Raw genomic sequence first — 23,479 nt, forward strand, 5'->3', positions numbered from 1 at the left:
CCAGGCATAAGATGTAATGATTAGGTGCATGGACATAATATGGACTATTTGCTCTGGTATTGAAAGTAAATAGAGGATTTTGTTTGTTGCTCTTATAATACAAGATCTTCTTCTCATAGCCTTAAGTGACCATAGACTTGTTAAGGATTTCAATCAGGCGACACACCTTGGTCTCAGCCTAGGAGTTAGTGCTCAATTAAATGTCTTTCTCTTTATTTTATGCGAATTCAATTTGAGATGGTACACAACTCATATCACACCCTCTTTCAAATACCCCGGGTCACAATGGACCATGAACCACGCCGGTTGGTGAAAATACAATATATATTTTTTTTTATTCAAAAGAACTCATACAATTTTTAATATGGGGCAGCAATCACCAATGGGGTGATATTTACAATGAAAATGGAAGCAATGCACTGGTTAACCTTCTCCTAGAACATATACAAAGCACACCTGAATAGGAGCACTTTTTGGATGAGGATAGATGGCACCCAAGTTAAGGTTTCCCCCCTGCAATGTTCCCTTAACCCACAAATAATCGAATTCTGAGTAGACTTTACACCCTTAGCAAAGGCCTAAAATAACACTCAAATGTTTACAAATAATTATGTGGTTAAATTATAATATACATATGTTTTATCACAATAGCATGTATGTTATATCACTGGCAATCACAAGGCAGTGGATTAGCAAAAGGCATACAATTCGAAAATTAGTTGAAAGTTTAGAGCATACTGCAGCCAAATGACACGTTGGAAAACTTGCAATTTTCTCAATTCTTGCTTTAAATTACCCAAACAGTTATTAAGAAAAACTGGTGAAATACTCTTATTTGGAGTGCGGTTTTTGGGCTGGGGTAAAGATACATATCGCAGAGACAAGACAAAAGTGAAAGGCGGTCTATAGCTAAAAAAAACTGGATGAGATATGCAAGTTAGAAAAAGGGTTGATTTCAGTAAAATGCAGCTGTGAAATAGGAAAGAAAATCAGTTGAGACCAGAAGAGGTTTACTTTAAACTACACTATTCAGACTACACTGCCAAAGAGGGACACAGTAATATCCAAGGTTGATTCGCGACTTCAACCTTATCACCCCAGCGTCCAACCCTAAGCGAAAAACTAGTCTGATCACTCAAAATATGACTAAGGGCTTAGGATTTACACAGGACAACATTAATAAAGAGATGGCGCTAGCACTTTAGAAAGTCAAGGACAGGTGCACGGATGATTCTAACAGTTTCACCAAGTTACTAGGGTATAAATGTGACTGCTTAGAGAGTGTGATAAGGACAAAGGCAAGGTAAGCTATGTGTTTCTGTGGGGTGGGGATTATACTCACAGTCCACTTTTGAGTTTTTGGGATTTTTGGACAGTCAACAGGTTCTGGTCTCCAGGGCTCGGGTCACCAGGTAGCGGACTCTCCTGGCAAAAGACAGCTGGGCAAGGTCTGGTCACCAGACGCTATGGGACAGCTGAATGGTAGGATTGCAGCGGGCATGCCGTTAGGGGCTGCAAGCCGGTCTGATTTCAGTAAGCAAAAGGTACCATTGCTTTCCCGTTTTTGTTAACGGGATATTAGTGGCTTTTTCTGGAGAAATGGCCTTGCTGGAGTAGGAATCGGCTATGCTTGGGTTTTGCAGTCGGCTCTGGAGTTTAATGATGTGGGGGGGGAAGTACAGCTGAGTGGGTACATATATCCCACAGACTACTGTCTCTTAATTTAGCAGACTGCTTAAAAAGTGCATGAGTGGGAAGGGTGGAGAACCGTTCCCCCTTCTAGGCAGAGCTATTCAGTGTTTAGAATGTAATGGTGATACCTATGATGGACAACTAGGATTACAGGTAAGTCACTTTTCTTTTTGTATTTTCTAGTGTTACTAATTGCTACTGTGGTTTTTTTTAAATAATTTGGGAAACATTGATAATCCTTTGCTACTGAGGAAAATGTAAATGACCTGTAATAATAGTTCTTCAGGATGGGTTATTTATGGTAGAGTCAATAGTAATTTGACATTTGTTTACTTCTCAGGTTGGCATAACTGATCATATGCTGTTTCCAAAAGCGGCTGAGTAAATGGCTATTTCTGGAACAGCTTTACTGTTCTTCTGTCAAATAGGGCTAAACATAGTGTGGATATTTAGAAAAACATAAATGGATATAATTGTCATTTACATATTTATGGTTCATGAAGAGGACCACCCAATGGAGAATATTGTAATTGATTTAAGTCAATCTGAGATACCCATGCCAAAGAACTACTGTTATACACAAGTTACGTTTTCTTGCTATCTAATTGCACTTAAATGGTGAGGTGTTGGTTCTTGACCTGTCTTTACGTGGAAGTAGCTTACTGAATTAACATTTCTTTACTCATGATTTGCGCTTTTACTTACAGGTGTTAAAACAAGAAGTTCTTCCCTAAGCAGACTGAGTAATAAAGCTCCTCTTCATTCTCAGCAGCCACCAACCAAAGGGTCACAGGTGGAACCGAAAGGTGCAGGAAACGAATAACATGCGCATTTATGAATAATATTTATGAATAGTATAATTTTATCAAAGTTTAGAAGATGAGAACTATGACTCCATATTTACATAAGGCTATTTTTATAATGAGCAACCACTACATTCCAAAAATAAGATTTTGCCAAAGCCATGTATATTAAGACCAGTAAAAATAAACTATCTCAAATGTTGTGCACGTTTATTTGAATTTGGCTATTCGCTCCCATGAAGGGAAACTTTGGAAAGGATTGAAGTTAACCATTCTTTTTCAGTTATTAATATTCTAATTAGTTCTGTCTTGAGAATGAACATAGTTTACCTTACAACTTAATTTTAAATAGTTTGATATGAAATAATATGCATTTGCCCTTCATCTCTAGGAGGAGTGGACAACAAAAGAAGCTCATCTTTGAGTAGACTCACTAACAAGTCGCCCCAGCAGTTAGAGAAAGTGAAAAATGAAGAGAAAACAGGTGTTTAGTTATCTGTTAAGTCTAAATTTAAATGTTAGCTTGTACAAATAGGATCTATTAATATCAGAATACAGTAATCGTGATGAAAAAGAAGCCAATCGTGAATTACTGATCCTATTTTGGGTCTTCATTTCGCTAAATATTTCACTGGTCTTGTGTCTGCTGGCATGGTCCTTTAACAACCTATAATATATGTGGCATGTTTTTATGTAACTAATGTCCCCAAATAGCGAACCATTTACTTTTATGAACCTAATATAACATCTTGGGCCATAACATCGAATTTTGAACAGTTTTTGACAAAACCCCGCTTTTAACCACACTCTTCTTTATGCTGTCAAGTTTCCTGCACTCTTTCTGGAATTACATGCTGTGATTGATTGCTTGTGGGTTATGTTGCTAGTTGAATGACCTAAAACCTCTAACCGATCAGAAGTTGTAACATGCTACTGCACACAATGGTTACAAATCATTCTAATTCGATTTTTAGTTAACACCGATCTTAATTTCAAGTGGTTCATGAAAAATGTGAGTCCCCTTACTAACCAAAATGTACTAGTTGATACTGCAGTTTTGCTGCTCCCTAATGTTGCAAATAACACGGGTTTCTATTATCAAACTTAACTATAATCGTGTATTGCTATACACAGCCTATGTCTTTATCAAATGTGCTGCCCTATCTTGATCTTGTTGAACATATTAAGCGTACCACTTAATCTGTTATTCCCGGAAAGGGCTACTCTCTCCTTGCATGTTACAATAAGTAATATCGTTTAATAACCATTCAATTAAAGGTTATCCTACAGAGAACATTGCAGACATACTTAAAATGTGGATTTATCCACCTAGCTTTATTTGTAAATACTTATTTTAATTTACATTTTCTCTTAATAGTTTGTCACCTAACTTGTATAATTTTCTTTTCACTTCTATTTTTCTTTTCATTATTTAACTTCATGCTGAATCCCTTTTGATTTGTTCCCACCATTCAGCTCGTCGCTCCCAGAACAGTCCTCTGGAGAGTAATATAATCAGTCGTCTCCTGGCCCCCACACAAGCCTCTTTAGCTAGAAGTAAAAGTGCGGCTGCATTATCGGCTGATGGAAAAGATCTCCCAGGTAACAGGCGCAGAGCACGCCTGAAAGTAAAAGCAAGTTTGTCTCATGCAGAATACAGCATTACGTTTACCTATTGCTCTCCCTTTAAGCACCTAACGGCTTTAAAATGTTGGGCCACTTCTCAATGTGAAGTAATATTTACCTCTATTTTTGAGACTGTGAAAGAAAATCATACAATCAGTCCACTATGCTTATAGTGGGATGCTTGTATTTTTCCTCCTTTAGATTACAATGTATTGCTTTTTTAAGCGTTGAGAAACTGGTTGCCACTTCATTCAAAATTGGTTTTTGATGTAGGTTAGTGTTGCCTTTAATTCATTCCAGTCGCATTTGGGGGTAATATTGAGCTCATTGAATTGCTCTTGAATAATCAATAATTATATTAGCAATTCAGCAAGTATACATTTTCAGGTTTCAAAATTGGGTTTACCCAATCTCATTTTCTTGTAAATCTTGATGTTTCATGACATTGGAATAGAAAAGAGTAGATGTGTCTACTATTCTTTATACTCTACAACTTTACCATCTTAAACCACCATGCAGCCCATGCAACCGATCATCATAGTCTATGAAAATCATTTTCAAATATTCTTAATTTATTTGCGTACATTTTACTGTTCCCTTTTTTTAATCATTCTTTTAATATCAGCACATTTTGACAGTCCAGCTGGTAGAGAAACCTGGAGAGTGCTGCAATCATTTGTGTATCAGTCTTGACTTCACAGGTTATTGACCCCTGAATGTGTTGTTGCTATACTATGTATGTTGTAATCTCATTCCATGTCCTTCATTTTGAGGACCTTCTGTCATTTTCTGTAATGATGCAGAGACCCGTTTTTTAACCTGCCTCTAAATCCTGTGAATCTCAAACGTTTTAGGCTTAAGTCACCCAAAGCAATAATTCTGAATGTCAGAAATAATTTAATTTAGATTCTGCTGGAACACCAATTCTTTATTGCAAAGAGTACACCTACTTTGATTACTGTAGATAGGTCAGTAAAATATTTAATGCATAGAAGATTTGAAGTCTAGATCACTTGCAATTGCCTTTCTATAAACATTGTTTCTCCTCTGGAAACCATTGCATTGGTTACCTTTCCATTTTCAGGTTGCTCTTCCTAAATTTGGAAACTTGCATTGCTAACTATAAATTCTCATTTTTTGAACCTCTTTGAAATGTTCACTAACTATGAACCATTCACGATGTCCTATGAGAGAGATCAGTTAAATCAGTGTTTTGGGCTGGAAATATTTTATTGTATCTACAGTGGTCAAATATAGTGTACGGATTTTTTTTCTATGTGTTTTTTTCTACTTAACTACTAATCATGTGGTGATGGTGCCTTCTCTGACCTGCTGCGGCTTGCTCTTCCTATTTATTTCTTTAGAAATCTAATAGTCTGTTTCTTTTCTCTCCTTTTCCTGCTTCTATGCTCTGCACTTGCTTCTTTTTGCCCTGTCGAATTCTTAACTTTATAGAATCTCACCTCTGTCCTCGTTCAGCTTCAGCGATTTCCATGAACAACCAAGTCCATACTCCTAAAGGACCCATGCGCAGCCGCAGTATTGACAGGCAGACGTCAGCACCAGCTGCAAGTGTATCATCAGCTGAAGCCATCTCCCCAGAATCTATTCAGGTCTGTTTAAACATCATATTTATTTAAATAGAAGTGTTGTCATTGATTTTGTTATTTATTATGCACCTATACACAAGTGTTTCAACGTTCAACTAGGCAAAAGGAAGGGGGGGACAAAGGGAAAAACAAGACAGACGATCTTACTAGGCCTTTAGATTGTGCAAGTGAGCAACAGAACTGAAGGGGAGAGGGTACAGGGGGAAGTGCAACCAGAGCAGCAGGGCTCTGAGTTAAGTGCAAGGAAGGCTGAGACTACAGGGAGCAGGGGAGAGGGAGAGGGAGAGAGAAAGAGGAGGAGAAAAGGAAGGTCTTGAGGAGCTTCCAGAACTTAAGGAGATCCGTCTCAAGGTAGAGAGAAGCAGAGGGGCCATTCGAGAGGGAGGCACCTGCAGAGGAGAGCGATCTACCCCCAATTCTCTGCTTGAAGAAACGACTGCCCATAGAGAATTGGAGGTATACGAGCAGAGGGCTCTAGAAGTAAAGTATTTAGTTGAAGATAGTGAGTGCCACAGCCCCAGAAAGCCTTGTGGACTTGATCCTTGCAGCCACAGGTATCCAGTGGAGGGGTTTCAGGGCCGGAGAGATGCAGTCCCTGGGATTGAGGCCAAGGATAAGTCTTGCGGTCCTGTTCTGGATGAGTTGAAATGGCGAACAGTAGAGTTAGGTAGACCGAGAAAGAGGCTGTTGCAGTAGACCAGCCTAGAGAGAACCAGAGCTCTGGAGACGGTGAGCATCTGGGGGAAGGTGCGAAAAGGAAGAATACCTCTGAGGGGGTGCAGCTGGAAATGGGCCTTATTGGCAAGGCCTGTGATGTGGGGAGAGGAGGAAAGAGTAGAGTCGAAGATGACCCCAAGGTTATTTGTCTCCGAAGATGGTGAGGGGAGAGTGCCGAAGGAGGGCGGCCAGAGTCAGAGAGGAAAAGCAGGAGCAGGGGTCCCAATGAAAAGGATCTCAGTCTTACTGGGATTAAGGCAGAGAATGTTCGCGGTGCACCATGCCTGAATAGCAGATAGTCGGAGATGAGCAAGGAGGAGGAGACTGAGGGTACCCTGAAAGAGAGCTGTGTGTCATCCGCATAACTCTGAACGTTGGAGGAAAAGGTAGAGATCAGGAGGGCCAAAGGGGCCAATTGCACATTGAAGAGCCAAGGTGAGGGGATAGAGCCCTGGGGAATACCACATGTGGAGAGAAAGGTGGTGGAGAAAAAGGACACAAGCTGAACCTTGGAGGTTCGGTGCAAGTGGAAGGAGGTCATCCACGCCAGGGCTTGATCTGTGATACCCAGGGATGATGGAGATCGGGCGATAGTTTGCCGGAATAGTGGGGTTGGCTGAAGGGTTTTTTAGTAGTGTGCGCACAAGGGAGTACTTGAGAAGAGGGGGGGAAGAACCAGTGGCAAAAGGGTGATTACAGAAATTGGCCAAGGCTAGAGGGAGAGAAACAATGTTGTCCTTAATGGTTCTGGAGGAGCAGGAGTTTGGGGGGTCACTTGTTTGGATTAGACTTTCATAGACCGGATTTGTCTAGAAACATCATCAGGTGTTAAAGGAGAGGGGAAGGAGAGGAGAGGAAAGGAGAGGAGGGGATAGGGGTGGCGGCCAAGGATGGCCTGAAAGATGTAGAGGAGGAGACAGGAGAAGAGGAGGGGAGTGTGGACATTTGTTTTAATGGTGAAATTAGAAGCCAGAGCCGTGCAGATGGTTATGGAAGAGGTAGCTACTACAGTAGGATTGGCCAGGTCCTTGCAGATTTTGAAAAGTTATTCTATGTTAGAGGCCGTAGAGATGTGGGCTTGAATATGGACCCTCTTCATAGAGAAGATGAAGTCTGTATTGCCTTTGAAGCAGGCGGCAGGCCAGTTTGTCAGCGGGTGCGCCTGATACTCCCCCCAACTGCTCAGCCACTCTGCACTTGCGTTTGAGTGGCCAGATCGGAGTTGTACCAAGAGTTGCAATTGGTGGCAGGCTTCAGGTGGATTCTCATGACAGGAGCAAGGATAATCCAGAGTGTTAGAGATAGAAAGGTAAAGATTGGAAAGGGCTGCGCCAAAGTGGGAGTCAGCCACAGGAGTAGGCAGGGGAGAGAAAGTAGAGGCAAAGGTGGCCACTGACATTCGCTTCATAGATTGAATGACTGGGAAGGAAGGTGCCAGTGCTGGCTTGGGCTTTGCCAAGGAGACGGTTAGCTTCAAGTGTGAAGAAAGGAGGAAGTGGTCAGTCCAGGAGAGAGTAGTAGTAAGAGGATTAGAGAGGGAGATGTCTGAAGAGATGAAAACATCCAAGGTGTGTCCGGCTGAGTGTCGGGCCAGAGGGTAGAATGGAGAGGGAAAGAGAGTCACACATGTTGTTAAAAAGCCCAGAAAAGGGGTCTGGGCTTGACATGTCTCTTAACAGCCATTAAGAAAAAAAGGAAAGTCTGATTAGTTGCACCATGGAAAGAAAATCCCCAGAACCTAGAATTCTGTGCAAGTCATTGTCTGCGGTCTGTAATGGTTGGGATTGTGTGGCTTTGCAGCTTCCTACATGAAAGTTAGAAAGGGCAGGTCTTTGTGTAGATATACTGGGTCCCAACAATAACTTAGTGAAAATCAAATGCTTCCTTGAAATTGAATGATTTTAGAGCTTCAAAGATAGCATTATAAGTTGAACCGCCAGGTGGGGGTTCAGCTTGTTGAAGAATTGTGAAAGTGCAGTACTTTGATGTTCCCCCCACCCCTCATGTCCTTGTTGTTGAATCTGGGTTTTACACCTAGGTTATCACTAGCTAATTGGGATATTAGAGCCGAGAATGTAGTATGTGGCAATCTTTTGTAGATACACTGGTCCTGAACCCTTGATAGCTTTGTAGATAATGCAGAATATTTTTAATGTGATTCTTTTGGTCAATGGAGTCCTTTCAGTGTTGACATGATGTGGTCAGAGTTTTTTAAGGTTCTAGCAAAGTTTTTTGCCCGATTTTAGATTAGCTGCAGTTTTAAATTCTTCTTTGGCGCATACACTAAGTAATCATTACACTAGTTTAGTCTTTAGAAGAAATACGGCTGTGGCAAGGTCAATTACATGCTTAATCTACTGGGTCTGATGGACTGCTCTCAATATCATTACTTGGAAGTTGGTGCTCTTGTGTGGCTGTACTGGCCTACACTTCTGCAGCCAGTCTGGACATGTTTTCTTATTGGGTCATGTCAGTTTTTACTTTCAAAGCCAAGAGGAGGGATGTACTCATGTAGAAATAGTGGTATATATTGGCAGTACCAGTGTGAACCAGTCTTCTAATGGTATTACAGGGCTTATGGGCAAAGCAAACAAGAGTATATTCTTATATTGGAATACTAGCCTTATTGCTGCAGCCAGCATGGACACGTATGGGTTCAGCGAGCATGAACATTTTTTATGCTGGCTTATATTTTGTGCAAAGGCATCCTAAAGATGCATTGGAAAATGCTCTTGTGTACTGTTGGTGACTTTCACCTTTTGGATTATTTCATGTTACCCTACAGAACCAATTACAAACGGTGTGGCTTTTCCCCCAATAATTCACAATGCACTGTAAAATGCATCATGTTAACTATTTATTTTAAAATATTTCTCAGGCTTGGACACCACCTCATTACCCCACGGATGTTTCGGGGTCCCTCCCTGCACTCTCTCTCAAACATATTTGTGAGAAACATTTATGTCCTGTCAAATAATTAATCGGCCTCCACTGAGTGGGAGAAAGCTGGCTATAGGAGCAATGACAAGTTACCCTATGATCATTCCAGTAATATGATCTTTGTCTAGAAAAAATACTCACACATTCCTCACTCAATCCTGTTTCAGATGCCTTTCAGCATCTATAAATGGGACAGGAACTGGATACAGGTTAATGAATACAGTGATGTGAGACTGGCTATGGATCTGGATCAGGGTGACGACTGTGATGCAGGCCTAATGTATTTGAAATAAAAAAAAACATAATTTGAGTTATTTTCCTACACCTCACATGCAATAAAGGACAAATTAAGACTCTTAAGGTGAGACAGGAATTTCAATTTATGTAGCTGGTTGTCGTCTGGTGGTGTTTCTGACATTCTAACTATGACTGTTGGCTGTTTTTTAAATATTTTTTTGCAGTCAGAAATGGAAAGGAGAGGGACTGGTTCAGGACGTTGTAGCTGCAGAGTTAATGTTAAGCGCAGGAGACGCCATATGATTTGTTTTGCTTTGAATTACGTGTTTCCCAAGGAGTATGAGAAATGTATGCTCCAATTCAATATTTGTAATGTTGCTGCTTGAACAGAAAATTAAAGAAATGAAAATCATGATGCAGGAATTTGTCTTCGTCTTAGAGGGTAGTGCTTCTTTGTACAAATGCTCCAACCACAAGGCTGTCGGGTCTATTCTCCACTGATGATCCCTAATAATGGTGAAACCAGGTGTGTAGTTGTCCTGACATCGTTGCAAAATGTCCGTCTTGGGTTTAATAAGCTATATGTAACGTAGCACTCCCCTCTAAGACAAAGACAATTTCCTGGAGAAGTTTACATTTGGGCTAATTTGCATACCTCAATGCCTTGCTGATACGGCCTAAAACTGAAGGTGAACTTCCAGCGATGGTTACTAGGTGATGTTATGGAATGTGTGACTTGGCTCAAAGATTGTTTTTTTTCCAGCATCGTAGTCGGACGCAAGTTGCAGAGTTCCTTCTTTCTGGCTAACACCTTTAGCCGCTATGGACTTGGAGGGAGCGTCCAGCAATGTCGGCGTCCTAAGTGACGTCGAGGGCAATCCGGACCAGACGGTTTCCCTTGTGCAAGCCCCCGACTCCACCAGGCAGCGGTTCTGCTATGGAGACGACACCTAGTGGCTCAAGCACCCACACTGCACACCACACTAAGCACACCCCCCACGGCCGACCGTTGAGGCAGAGGTGGTGTCGCAGGGAAGGTCCTCAAAATCCCTGTCCTCTGGGACTTTGAAATCGCTGCATGATAAGCCCCCAAAACCAGCGTTGAAGTCTGTTTCTGACACCGCAAATATACCTGACAAACCCTTGGGTACTGGAGAACGTGCGTTGAAAGACACTTTGACGGCCCTTTCCAATAGCTCCAAAATGAGAGAGTGAATCGCCCTCTTTCTCTCTCTCCCTCTCTCCATCATAAACAACCCTCTACATCAGAGAATATCTTTACCCCTGTTCCCTCAGGTTTTCCAAGCTCCACCCAATGGACCCTTGAAGAATTTGACTAAATAATGCAAAGAATGCCATGCTTTGTAGACTTCTTTGATCACCACCCTGATCAACTGTCCAACCTCAGAGGGCCCTCACAAGGGGAGGCAGCTACAGACCAACCCGCTGCCAAGAAACCACGATTAGACACCACCCATCCCAGCACCTCGCAGGACACTTCCCAGGATCTTTATTATATTGACACTTCTGGCTCTCAAGATCCTGGTTCACTAGGGGACCTATATAATACAGACCAGTATTATGATGACGATGTCTAAATCATACATCTCTGGACCACCATGACCAACCAGTGGCTGACTCCCCTGTGGATAATTAGCTCAGCTACAGTACAATGAGCTCCTCCTAAAAGCTGCCGAACATTTCAAGATTGCTACACAAGAGACACAGGTGGACAAGGACTTTGTAGAAGAAATCCTTGCGGATAAGAAGTCTGCGGCACAGTTTATACCTCTCCTCCATTCCATTCAGAGGCACATTCAGCCTTCTCTACTCACCCCAACCTTACAAGGGCAGTTAATCTCCATATTGAGAATGTTCAGGCAAGCCCCCACTGATCCCTTATACATCACGGGTCAATTAAAGCCTGACTCTCGTCGTAACTACCACAAGAAAGAGGACTGGCATGCCCTTAGCCTCTGCTGAGGCCCCTCCTGGGGTAGGGAGAGCAACAATATTTATACACTGGGCAGGAATGTAGCTTCCTCGGCTGCATACCAAGAGAATCCCTAATAAAACCACTCTCTTGGCGAGTTACAACTGCCATAAATGGGACCAAATGCTACAGCAGATCGACTCTGTCCCAGTGCCTTTTAAATCACAGCTCCTGAGCACAGTGGCTGAGAGTAAGCAGGTGGCCAACTGCATCCTGAAAAATAATCTGGATGCAGCAGATAATGCAGGCCGTATAGTAGCAGAGGGCACTCTTATTAAGCGCCATGCATGGTTAAGACAATACGGCTTTAAGCTGGAAACTCAAGCCACCAGACTCAATAGACCAATTGCACCAAATTCCTTATTTGGGAAAGCGGTAGAGGACGCACTGAAAAGTGCTGAAGAAGAGTACGACACCCTTAAGTCCTCGGGACCGCTAAATCACAAGCCCTTTGTATTTGTTTATTATTTGTATCGCGCTCCGAACCCTCAGGTAACTGGGCGCCGGACATCTTAATGTTACAGGCATAAATAAATGATAACCGAAATTGGGTAGACCAAGGTTACAGATCTGTCTGAGGACAAACATTACAAATGAGAGCAGCAGAACAGACCAGTGGTTACAGTTAGGTCAAGGGACAATCATTACAAATGAAACATGCACGTTAGGCGATCCTGGGGCGACAACCTAATGAGGCAGAGAACAAGGCGTTAGAGTGCAGAAGTATCATCGGATGGGCTTGTCGTTAAGCAAAGTTTTTGCACCCATTTTGAAGGCAAGAAAGGCTGGTTCTAGTCTATGGGAGAGAGGCAGGGTGTTCCAGCATTTGGCTGCTTGGACTGGGAAACTGGCTCCTCCCGCCATTTTTAAGTTGAACCTTGGAACTGAGTGGCAATGGGCGTGGGCAGATCTGGTGGTCCGAGGTGGTTGTTAAAAACTAAATTTGTCAAACAGATATTTGGGCGTTGTATTAGACAGGCATTTGTGTGTGATTGCTAGCGTGCAGAGAGTAATTATGTCGCGAACTGACAGCCAGTTGGCTTCCCGTCTGATACTTGAAATATGGCTGGATCTGGGAAAGTTAAGTGCTGCTCTCAAGGAGTTGTTTTGAAGGACCTGTAGCCTACTTAGGTTCTGTTCAGAGGTTCCTAGGAAGAGTGTGCTGCAGTAGTCAAGTTTTGACAACGCTAAGGCTCTAGTTAGTGTTATACAGCTGCTAGTGGACAGGTGATGTTTACAACTGTAGATTAACTTGTTGGTGTATGCTAACCTGCCGAATTTCGAGATATATCACGTGGCAGGGCAGCTTCAGTACGTGGCCAGATGGCTATCGGAAGAAGAGACAGCAGAAACCAGATTGTTAAGCAGGGACTGCACTCCATTCTTTCTAAGGGAGCTGATATGGCTGCCTAAATCAGAGATGCAGAGACATGCGAGATTGCTGGAACTAGGCTGGAAAACATGGCACAAAGCATACAAAGTGCTGGGAAACCCGACTCCGTGCTCCCCGCAGGCACCCCTGGTAGCACTATGCGGCGAGGACATGCACATAAGAGGGATCCGTAAATTCTGGGAAACAATGGGCCTGGTGACCCTCGGGGATATATGGCCAGAAGGGGAGGCACCAGATTTTCAAGAGATTATGGAAGACACCGGGATACACCCAGGACAACACATCACATATACCAGAATAATCAAACGAGTGGGAGGAAAGTGGCCCGCGGCAGTAAGCAGTCATTGAAACGATGTATGATATCTCGGAGGGCGGGCACGAAATATCCCGACTATACGAATTACTGATGTCCAGAGTGGGCAAGGAGCTGCTCCAGTTGAGGCAGGAGAAGGAGGTGGGAGAACCTATGCAGGATGGGCAATGGGAAAGTGCCCAGAGGTACCACAAGAAAGTGTCCCGGAATGTGCGGCTGCAGCAGATCCAGCTATACATCACCCACAGGGCATACATGACTCCTAGTAAAATCGCCAGGTTTGGAAATGCAGCGATACAGAAATGCCCTAAATGTGGGGAGGTGGATGCCGGGAGGATGCACATGTTCTGGGCGTGCCCGGAGTTGTGTAGGTTCTGGGAGGAGGTTAAACAACGCCTGGCCCAAAAGGGGATCAAGCTGGAGTTGGAATCAGCATGGGCATGCATGTTGTGGGGATTTGCTAGACCATGTAATTTGAAACACATTAGCAAATTGAAAGACCCGGCGTACATCTTGGCCAAACGGAGAATAGCTATGGGCTGGAAAGCAGCCCACAGACCTAGACTAGAGGTGTGGTGGAATGACCACCTGAAGTGGGCAAAGGCTGAGACGATGGCATGGTATGAAGCCGTCTGTAGGGGAGGGGAGGAGGAAACAGGACCCCTTGTAGCATGGAGGCAAATGGTAACCGCGATGTCGGGACTTCCCGAGGTCGAATCCAGTGAAGACGATACGCCTGAAAACAATAAAGGAGATAAACCCTAAGCAACAAACCATAAGGCTTTGAAGTAGGAGCTTGAGTTAAAGGGGTGGGAGGGAGGAGGACTGTAAAGCGTAACATGTGATTGTAAGACAATGATGCGCATCAATGGAAATGTCCTATATGTTGGTTAAGTTTGATGTGTTCAAAATAATTAAAAAAATGTTTTAGAAAAAAGTGTTGGTGTAGGCTGTAGAGGACGCCACAGCGCTGATTTGTTTCTGGAGGGACATGGTTGAGTCAAGATAGACTCCCAAAGTTTTTATTTCCCTGGCGACTTTAATCACATTCCCATCAATATTGAATGTTGAGTACTTCTGGTCTAGTTTGTTAAGGCGTGCCTGGGTGCCGACCATCAGGAGCTTTGTCTTTTCATCACTAAGACACCGATTGTTGGTAGCCATCCAGGCCTGGATTTCTAGGTAGATTGCGTTAATTAATTTGGAATCCTCATCCTAGCGGCCCGTGAGGGAGATGACCTAAATGTCATTTGCGTAGTTGCTGTCGATGACACCCAGGTTATCCAGGCGATCGAACAGGAGCTTTGTGAAATTATTGTAAAGCGTTGGTGACACGCAGGATCCCTGGGGAACCCCGCAGAGTGTTGGGATCGGCTTTGCTGCGGCTGAAGGAGAAAAAACTCTAGATGTACGATTTAGATAAGAAGGATTTGATCCAATTGGAGGCGTTGGAGGCGAAGGCTGCTGCTGAGGTCAGATGTCCAATTAGTATTTGATGGTGGACTAAATCAAAAGCCACAGACAGGTGTAACAACCGCAGAATCACTAGGATGCCTTTATCCTTCGCCTCATCCATACGGATTTTCAAGTCCAGAAGTGCTGTCTCCGTTCCATGTCTAGGCCTAGTAAGTTGTTATCCTCCAGATGTTTCTGTATTTGTAGATAAGCAACTCTTTCCAAGATTTTCAAGAGGAAGGGGATGGTAGTGATAGGCCTGTAGTTCGTTGGAATATTAGGGGCTAGGTTTCTTTTTTCTTTTCTTTTTTTTAGGAGAGGCATGACCCATGCCTCTTTAAGATTGTTAGGTACATGGTTAGTTTTGAATGAAGAGTTTGTGGCAATGAACAGGGATAGATCTTTGGCTCCTTCCTTGATGATAGAGGCTGGATAAGTGTTTCCTTGACAGCAAGAAGGTTTCAGACTCTTGATAATGTCTTCCACTTCTTTTGGAGATACATGGGAGAAAGTGAAGGGTGGGCATTGGGGGAGTTTTTGCTCAAACGCTGGTTTGGTGGGGATGGTATTCGAGAGGCTGCTCTTTTTGGATTCAATTTTATTTTGTAATAGCACTAGTTTGTCTGCTAGGGCTTGCTGGATTTTAGAGCACCAGGCTGCATCCTTAGTGCAGTCCTCAGTGGGAGGTGTTGGATATTCTAGTTCCTTTAAGATGCTGAAGATCTCCTTGGAACTTGATTTGGCATTAAGGATTCTGGTGTGGTAAGCTTCTTTTTTTGTGGCTAGGATGGCAGATTTGTAGGATGCGGCTGCTGTAGCAAACACGGCTTTGTTCTGCAAGGTGGGTGAGTTTCGCCATGTGGTTTCGGCCAACCTTTTAGTATTCTTTAGGACTTTTAGTTCAGGCGTGAACCACTTGTTAAGGTGGGCGGTAGGTTTGGCTTTTTTTAGCTTGAGTGGTGCAGAGATGTTTAATGCTGAATCCAGTGCGTCATTGTACAAATCGATTGAGTTGTTAGTGTCTTGATTCTTATAATTGGACGCGTCCAAGATGTTATTGATGAGTTGCCGGAGACTGGTGATTGTAATGTTTGGGCAATTTTGGGAGAGACTGGGCGGTGCACTAGTTTGGCGTGGGGGTGTTGGCCCTTGGATGTTGAATGAGATGAAGTGGTGGACTGACCACGCAACAGGTTCATTTTGGAGTATTGTTATAGAACAATTGTGGTCTGACACCCAATCAAGGATTCGGCCATTGATGTGTGTGGATTCTGTGACTCTGTGTTTGAAGCCAAGATGGGAGATGGAGTTTCTAGTGCAAAGGGCATGTGTGTCGTTGGGGTCATGTAAACCTACGTTGAGGTCACCCAAAATGGTTTGGGAGCCAAGTTTAGTGTTAGCAGAGAGGAGACCTGTGATGTCATCAAAGGACGAGATCGGGCCTGGAGGGCAGTAGAAGAGGTGCATAAGGGTAGTTTGAGTGGGTGAAAGTGCGATTTTGACTGAAAACAGTTCTGCAGAAGGAAGGCTGGTATGGGGGGTGGCTCTAACGCCTAGGTGGGTTTTGCTTATGAAGGCCACTACCCCTCCTTTTCCTGAGTTTCTGTCAACCCTGGTAATAGTATATCCCTCTGGGAGGGCAAGTGAGATAGCTGGACCTGCTGCCTGATGTAGCCAGGTTTCGGTGATGGCCAGGAAGTCGGCTGTGAGAAGGTCAGCAATGTTGAGGGCGTGAACCGTTAGAGAGTGGGCATTAATGAGAGCTCCTTTGATGGTGGAGAGTTGAGGGGTGGCTAGAGGTCCTTCCGAGTTTAGGTTTAGCGAGGAGGATAGTGCCAAGGTTGGGGAGGGCGTTGTGATGATGGAAGTGGGGGTTATGGGGGGTAGATGTTTTGGGTGATATTGCGGTTACTGCTGGGCAGGTGGATTTTGGCAATGTGTGATGTTGAGCATCCTTGTGGTCACCTTGTGATTAGGGAAGCGTGAGCCTAATCTCTTTTCAAAACATTTGTTGAAAACCAACCGAAATACTTTAACAGCTGACACAATACATGAAGTCTTCAACGACATTGTCTCATACTTTACACAAGGATTCCGATACACTTAACCCAGAAGAAATTGTTTCCTTTACAGGAAACTCCAGAAACAGTCACATTGACCAAGCAACGTTTTGTGGAAATTATGGACAAGGTGTCTTCTTTTGTGAGTTTTTTTTAGAAAAACACCCCATTAAACAGAAATGTTTCCATGAAGATGGGGAACACCCTGCTAAAACAGCCCGAATAGAGTTGTGTCAAAAACACACACTTGCAGTATAATTAATCTGGATGATGGTGCAGATATTTATACTGATGAAAGGTACCGACTACGATGACCCAGATGACTATTTACTGCAGTCCCCTGATGTCACAGATAAGCCTATCGCAAACTCACCATTAGATGCCCAATTACTCTTAAATTAATAAGTGTGGCAGATGTTTGTTGCCTGTGAAGGAGCTTGTTGGAGAAAGCAGTCGTTTCCCCAGTGTTAACTGCGAGGAGGAGTCACAGCTTAAAACCTGCTTCTGGACGTGGAGCGTTGCAGAGTGTGGCAGGAGTGTGTTACCTGTGTTTCCTGGGGAGCTGCGAGCAGTGGAGTAAGCTGGTTCCGGAGCCCACTCCTACCCACGAAGAAATAGGAAGCGGAAGGTGAGCGAAATTAAAACTTCACTCTAACGTGCACACTGTCGTAAAAACAATACTGTCGCAGATTGGGATGCCAGGGAAAGCACCTACCTGCTGTTAAAGCCAGCATGTCTCATAAAAACAAACTGTATGGCTTGAGGTCAGAAGAAGCAAACGTGGACAGCAAGCAATGAGCTGTCTGACGGTCAGCCTGAAAGTGAATCCGAGTCCGAAGCAGGCATTATTGAACAGGCGGCACACAATGTGAATGAAATGCAGGGGAAGATTACAACCTACTACTAAAAGAAATTGTAGTAATTCGATACCGGCAGTGGACCCGAGGTGAGTGTCCAAATAACTCGCTGCTCGACATCGATAACAATTCTATGTTGGAAGTATACTACGCTTTTCAAGACAAAGCGCAAGCAGGAAATTGTGGGGACATAAAGACGCAACTGAAACTCTGGTTGGTGTAGAAACAGAAAATGCTGATGCTGTGACAGACTTGGACAAAAACCACGGAAAGACTCTCTGTGAGCCTTAAGCTGCTGTATAACATTAGCAGGGAATCAGTAGCCCCAGTGACTAGTAATCATCTGAATTCTAACAATACTCGTAACAAAGCCTTGACACTAAGCTCAAAACCTGGGGTATTAAACTTTGCCATCAAGATATTCCTTAAACTGTGTGGTGCAATTCCTGAAGAGTTAAGAGCCAAGGGGAACTCTATCACGCAATTACACAACCTAGTGGGGGATAAAGCACCATTGGCAGGTCAGAGTGTTGCACGGTCATTGGTTATGGCTTCTGTTTCAAACAAGAACACCATAGAAATCAGCCCTCCGCAGCATTATGAATTACACAGCCTAAATGAGGAAGACAACACTTCCCCCATCTTCTACCCAACTAGAAAAGAGTGGCGACTCGCAAAACGCCTGCAAGAGCTGGCTCTTAAAAACAAGGAAGCACAGCAAGATATATCTGCCACATACTCTTACGTCCCATCTCCTTTTCTCCATACTGTATGGGCGGCCGTTCCAAGGGATGGGAGACGCAACCTTTCACCAGAAAAAAACCTTCTTCCCCTTTAAATTTAGAGGGCCGTGGGGGTGCAGCCCAGGGAGCATGCGCTGCCCTGACTCCACCCTCTGGCGCCACACCCCAGTCCCCTTTTCAGCATCGACGGGAATGGGCTGAATTCACCAGCGCTTCTGGTTTTGGCTTCGGCCATGTAATTCCATGCGCAGATACTTCTTCTTTGCCTTTTTTGTCTTTTCTATCATTCAGGTACTCGGCCGTCGCGCTCCTCCCCGGCGCATGTCGACATCTACAGGGTTCATCAGGTGTCCATACTGCAACGGGCTCTTCCCAACCTCAGACCTCCACACCCTCTGCCTACGTTTCCTTGGTCCAGACCACAGTTGGCAATCATGTTCGGCGTGTTACTCGCTGTCCTCGAAGGCGCTGAAGAACAGACTAGCCAGGTGGATGGAGCTCTTTCAGAGTTTGCCTCCAGAGGATCTCGAGAACTTCGTGAAGCATCGGACCAGGCCCAAGGTAGGGCCTATATTCTCCATCGCACCTCGCAAGGGAGTCTCCTTCCCAGGGACTCTCCCACGCGGGAGGGACCGTCAGGTCCTTCTACCGGCACGTGCACCGAGGCTGCTTCAGCTACCAGCCGTCGGGTCGAGGGATCCTCGGATCCTCGCAGGCGCGGTGTCAAGGGACCGGAAGGTTCTTTTACCGGGTCTACACCCGAGGGGCTCCGCCCTAATACCGGCAATAAGTCTGAGGGGGCACCTAAACGCAGCTCTACCGACCCCCGGGTCGAGGGTGTCACACCTACCGGGCCTAGGCCAGAAGAGCAAGGCAGACCTCGTGATCCACACACAAGAGTCTTGGACGAGGCCGGGCCCAGCGGGCTGAGCACCACGTGGCAGGTAGCTCGACAAAATGGCTGAAGCGCTAGAAAGAGGCACCTGTCCGACGCCATTCCAGGAATTAGGTGAAGAACGAGTGTCGAGGAGGGACTGGCCTCAACCAGGTACATGGCCTACAGTATACCCCTCAGTTGCGCAGGGCGGCTTTCCTTGGCCTCCATATGTACAGGGTACGCAACGGCTCAGCAGCTCCCTGCTACTGTCAGCACCCCTTGCCACCATTTTGGCCATTGAGGAGGAGCTCTTTGAGATGTTCCTCGGCCTCTTGAAGTCTCCTCAGATGGGGTTATCATCAAAGATGCCATCAGAGAAGTCATTCCCGGCATGCTAGTGGCACCACAGATGCCTCCATCAGGCCCCCAGGCCACAGTGCAGCCGCCTCATCCGACTCCACAGCCAACTCTGCAACCTCCGCTGCCTCTTCAGCCTCCGGCTGCATTCCCTGTACCCCAGTCTCCTGCTGCATCTCCTCCTCTTCCACAGGATCCTCCAGATCCGCAGGATACAAACGAGGAGGAGGATCCGGACACGCCATCCTCAGCAAGGGCCTTCCACGAACGTCTTTCTGGGCTGGCGGAGTACCTGGGCCTACCCCAACCCGAGGTCGATGTTAGGCAGAAACCTGTGCAGTTCCCTCTAGGACCACTGCAAAAGATTTAGGACTACAGGTGTTTGGCACTAAACCCAATTGGTAGCAGTCTGTACCACCCAGATTGACTTGGTAGCTGTGGCTGAACAGTCAGACTTCCCTCAAGAAGAGTTGGGCAGTATACAGAGTATTCGCAATAGGTCAAGAGAACACACTAGAACAAGTAAACACTGACCAGGGCTTGGTGTAAAAGAGATATAATTATTTATTTAAAACCACATCTAGCAAAACACACAGGCACTAATAGTAAGCAATTCAAAAACACTAAAAGATATACACTCCCTTAAAAGAATATAAGACAAGTCTTAAGTAAAGCCCCACTTATTTTCAGACAGCGGTGAGTGCTTAACGCAGATGGCACTCTAATTCGTTTTAAAAGGGAGAGAAAAACAGAGAATAAATTGAAACAGATCCGAACACTTTTTCACGAACACAACAAGGGAGGAAGGCAAAGTAACACGAGGAATTCAGAGTCAGTAGGCCGGATCTGCTTAAGGGGATCCAAACAAAATATGTCCAAGGTCACACGGTTGCAGTGCACGAAAGTCTTGTAACGGTTCAAAAAGGAGTTGGATCAAAGAAAGGGATCAGTTAGAGTGCCAAGGCGGCCAGCCCAGTCCAGAAGGTTAAGGGGTTATTATTACCTTGTAGCAATCTTTAGAAAGGGAGGCCTGGCGGACACAGTACCTTAAAGTGGTGAGAACACTCCAGTGGGGGCAGTTGTTCCTGGCAGTGGATGCAAGTCGGTGCTTCGTCCGGGGGAAGAGAGGATCTCGTCGGGGAGGAAGACAGGAGTCCGTTGCACTGCCAGGGAAGAAACCAGCCGCTGAGTTTCTCGGGTACAAGGAGCGGTCCGTTGATTCGCGGTTCAGTGGTGAGTGGCTATCCAGCTGCCGGGGTGCTTGGCACGGGCAGTTCGACCACAAACCGGTCTGGGGTGCGAAGAAAGAAGGTAAACTGGTTGTGCCCACCAGTCAGGGGATGAAGCCTCTCCAGCCGGGAGATCTTCTCTGGCGTCGGGAAGTGGTGATTCGGTTCCGCAGGGCTCCACCGGTGGTGTCGTCGTGGTAGGTCGGCTCAGCTTCTCCCTCGTCGGATTGTCAGGTCCTGTGGCGACTTCTGAAGTTCCGGTCCCTAAAGCCCTGCTTTTATGCAGCATACCCCCATTCACTCAGCCTAGCTGTCAATCAAACATGCTGTGGTGAGCCGGCCGGCTCACCACTTGGGCCAATTACACAAGAGTGCGACTTGAGTTACCAAGGTAACTCAGTCCAGGGTGCCTAAACCCCTCCCACACTCCCTGTGGTACCCAGACAGAGTGGCACCACTTTTGGAGGCTTCTGTGGAGAAGCCTGCCAAAAAGTGGAACAAAGGCCTCGACTTGGGTTGGAGTCACAGAAGCGAACACAAACGCCATTTTAGAATCGAGTCCTGGCAAAAAATACCAACTGGCGAATTTATATTAAATAAATAAACCGGCGGTATGTTCGAGGCTATTAGAATTAAATAGTTGGTAGCCTCGAACAATGGGAAAATCCCATAGGGAAATATTTGCGGTCGAATATAAAAAGTAGTTTCCACTGCCACCAGCCAAAACTCGATCAGGGGGGACGGAGACGTGCCCCCTCCACTAACAGACCCCGGGGCAATCGAATTGCCCCGACCAGTACGTCCACAATATGATGGTTTGTACTGGTTTCTGTTAATAATTTGGGACTAGTAAAGCCAATGGTGACTTTACATGCCCTGGGAGACAGTAGTCAGTCCCAGGGTATGGAGTCTATGGTGGGGTGTCACTATGACACCCCTGTGTTACTGCACGGCGGGTGCTGTGTAACACCCATAGTAAAAACACATGAGACCCTATGGAGTAAAGGACCCCATAGCCCATAAAACACATTAACAGTCAAAGGAACACCATAATCATGTCCAAGAGTGAGAAAAAAAAGAGTCTCACTCTTGGCAGGAGCAAAAAAACAAACTTCAGAAATCCAGCAAAGCTGCTGGGGGACTCACTAGGTTAGGAAATTCAGCCTAAAGAGAGAACTCTCCCTAACAGTCGAGCAGCCAGCAGAGGGGGTTCTGGCTGAAGTCCTCACGTGACGCCCCTCTGCCAAATCGGGGATTCCTATGCAGATCGATGTAGTCTCCCGGGCCAAGACGGGCTGGCTCAAAGCACACTCTGCCCAGCCGGTCACTCGACGCCTGGTGCCAGGTACAGGCAGGTGGAGGGAGATGCACTCTTGCTGTCGGTCCATCCTCAACCACACTCTTCGGTGATCACGGCTGCGTCGCTTACTCGAACACTCAGTCGTCCTCGGCTTCTACCTCTGTGGCACTGCTAGGCAAGGAGGAGAAGATCTTAGAGGCATATGGCAAGAAATCCTATTCCAACGCCTCATTACATCTACGTCAGTCCAATGCCGATGCCAAGCTGGCTGCCGCCAACCAGAGATTATGGCGGGAAATTGCGGACTTCCTGCCGGAACTCCCCACCCACAGCCAATTACGCTTTAAGGCGGGGCTAGCAGAGGCCACCCTGGTGGCGCATGACTCATGGAATCCACAGTAGCTCATATCAACACCTCAGGCCGTGCCATCTGTATTGCCACGGACATGAGAAGAACAGCCTGGCTCCGGGCAACAAAATTCAACCCAGATGTCCAGGAGCGCATTTTAGATCTATCGTTCGCGGGAGAAGTGGGGGGTGGGAAGGACCTCTTCCACTCCTTTACAGACGAAGAGCTGGACAAAAAGAAAAACAGCTCTCAAACAGCAAAATCTTTATCCATCATGACAAAGACCACAGCAAAATTGTACACTCAATCTCAGCAACGCTCGGAAAAAGGTTGTACATATGCAGGGTTCCGCAGCTTCCAGGAACGCAGATCCAGGCAGCCGGACCGCTCACTGTCTCAGAGCCGACGAAAGCAACCAAAAGGGTGGGGGGGGTAAGGGCTTTTTCCAGTCCCCCTCCTAAGCGACAGCCTCTGAGGGAAAGAAGGCATGACACGCCCCTTTGGGTTCACATGTCTGCGGTGGGGACAGGCTTGCTCTCCATACACATTTCTGGCACCAGAATTTCTCAGACCCCTGGATCCTCTCCGTAGTATCCACGGGGTACCGTCTTCCTACCCCAGCTTCTCCTTTGCTCCCACAGGTTGGGACAGCAACTCTTTTGGCGGAGATCCGGTCGCTCGTAGAGAGCCAGGCAGTGGAGGAAGTTCCAGCCTCCCAGCGAGGCATGGGCTTTTACTCCAGGATTTTCGCCATTCAGAAGAACCATGCGGGCCTGAGAGTTGTGATGGACCTTTCCATCCTCAACCTCTCCTTACCCCGGTAAATATTCAAGATGGTTACGCCAGCTTTTATAGCGGAGACATTGGACAAGGGAGACTGGATGTGCTCCCTGGATCTGAAGGACGCTTACCTACAAGTCCCGCTTTG

General features: G+C 45.6%; 1 protein-coding gene across 11 annotated transcripts in view; it reads left to right on the forward strand.

Annotated features, from left to right (window-relative positions):
- MAP7D3 (MAP7 domain containing 3) overlaps window positions 1-23,479 on the forward strand; it is a 1,453,570-nt gene that overhangs the window by 535,561 nt on the left and 894,530 nt on the right. For 2 of the 11 annotated variants that reach the window (XM_069612805.1, XM_069612804.1), the window contains 4 exons: window positions 2,400-2,498; window positions 2,887-2,979; window positions 3,972-4,097; window positions 5,577-5,734. In XM_069612805.1, coding sequence (XP_069468906.1) covers window positions 2,400-2,498; window positions 2,887-2,979; window positions 3,972-4,097; window positions 5,577-5,734 — 476 coding nt within the window. The remainder of the gene's footprint in view (window positions 1-2,399; window positions 2,499-2,886; window positions 2,980-3,971; window positions 4,098-5,576; window positions 5,735-23,479) is intronic. The other 9 variants (XM_069612807.1, XM_069612806.1, XM_069612812.1 and 6 more) reach the window with 6 other exon arrangements.

The sequence above is a fragment of the Ambystoma mexicanum genome, chromosome 5p (assembly GCF_040938575.1).
Source record: "Ambystoma mexicanum isolate Mex_15411 chromosome 5p, UKY_AmexF1_1, whole genome shotgun sequence".
In the NCBI taxonomy this organism is placed as follows: Eukaryota; Metazoa; Chordata; class Amphibia; order Caudata; family Ambystomatidae; genus Ambystoma; species Ambystoma mexicanum.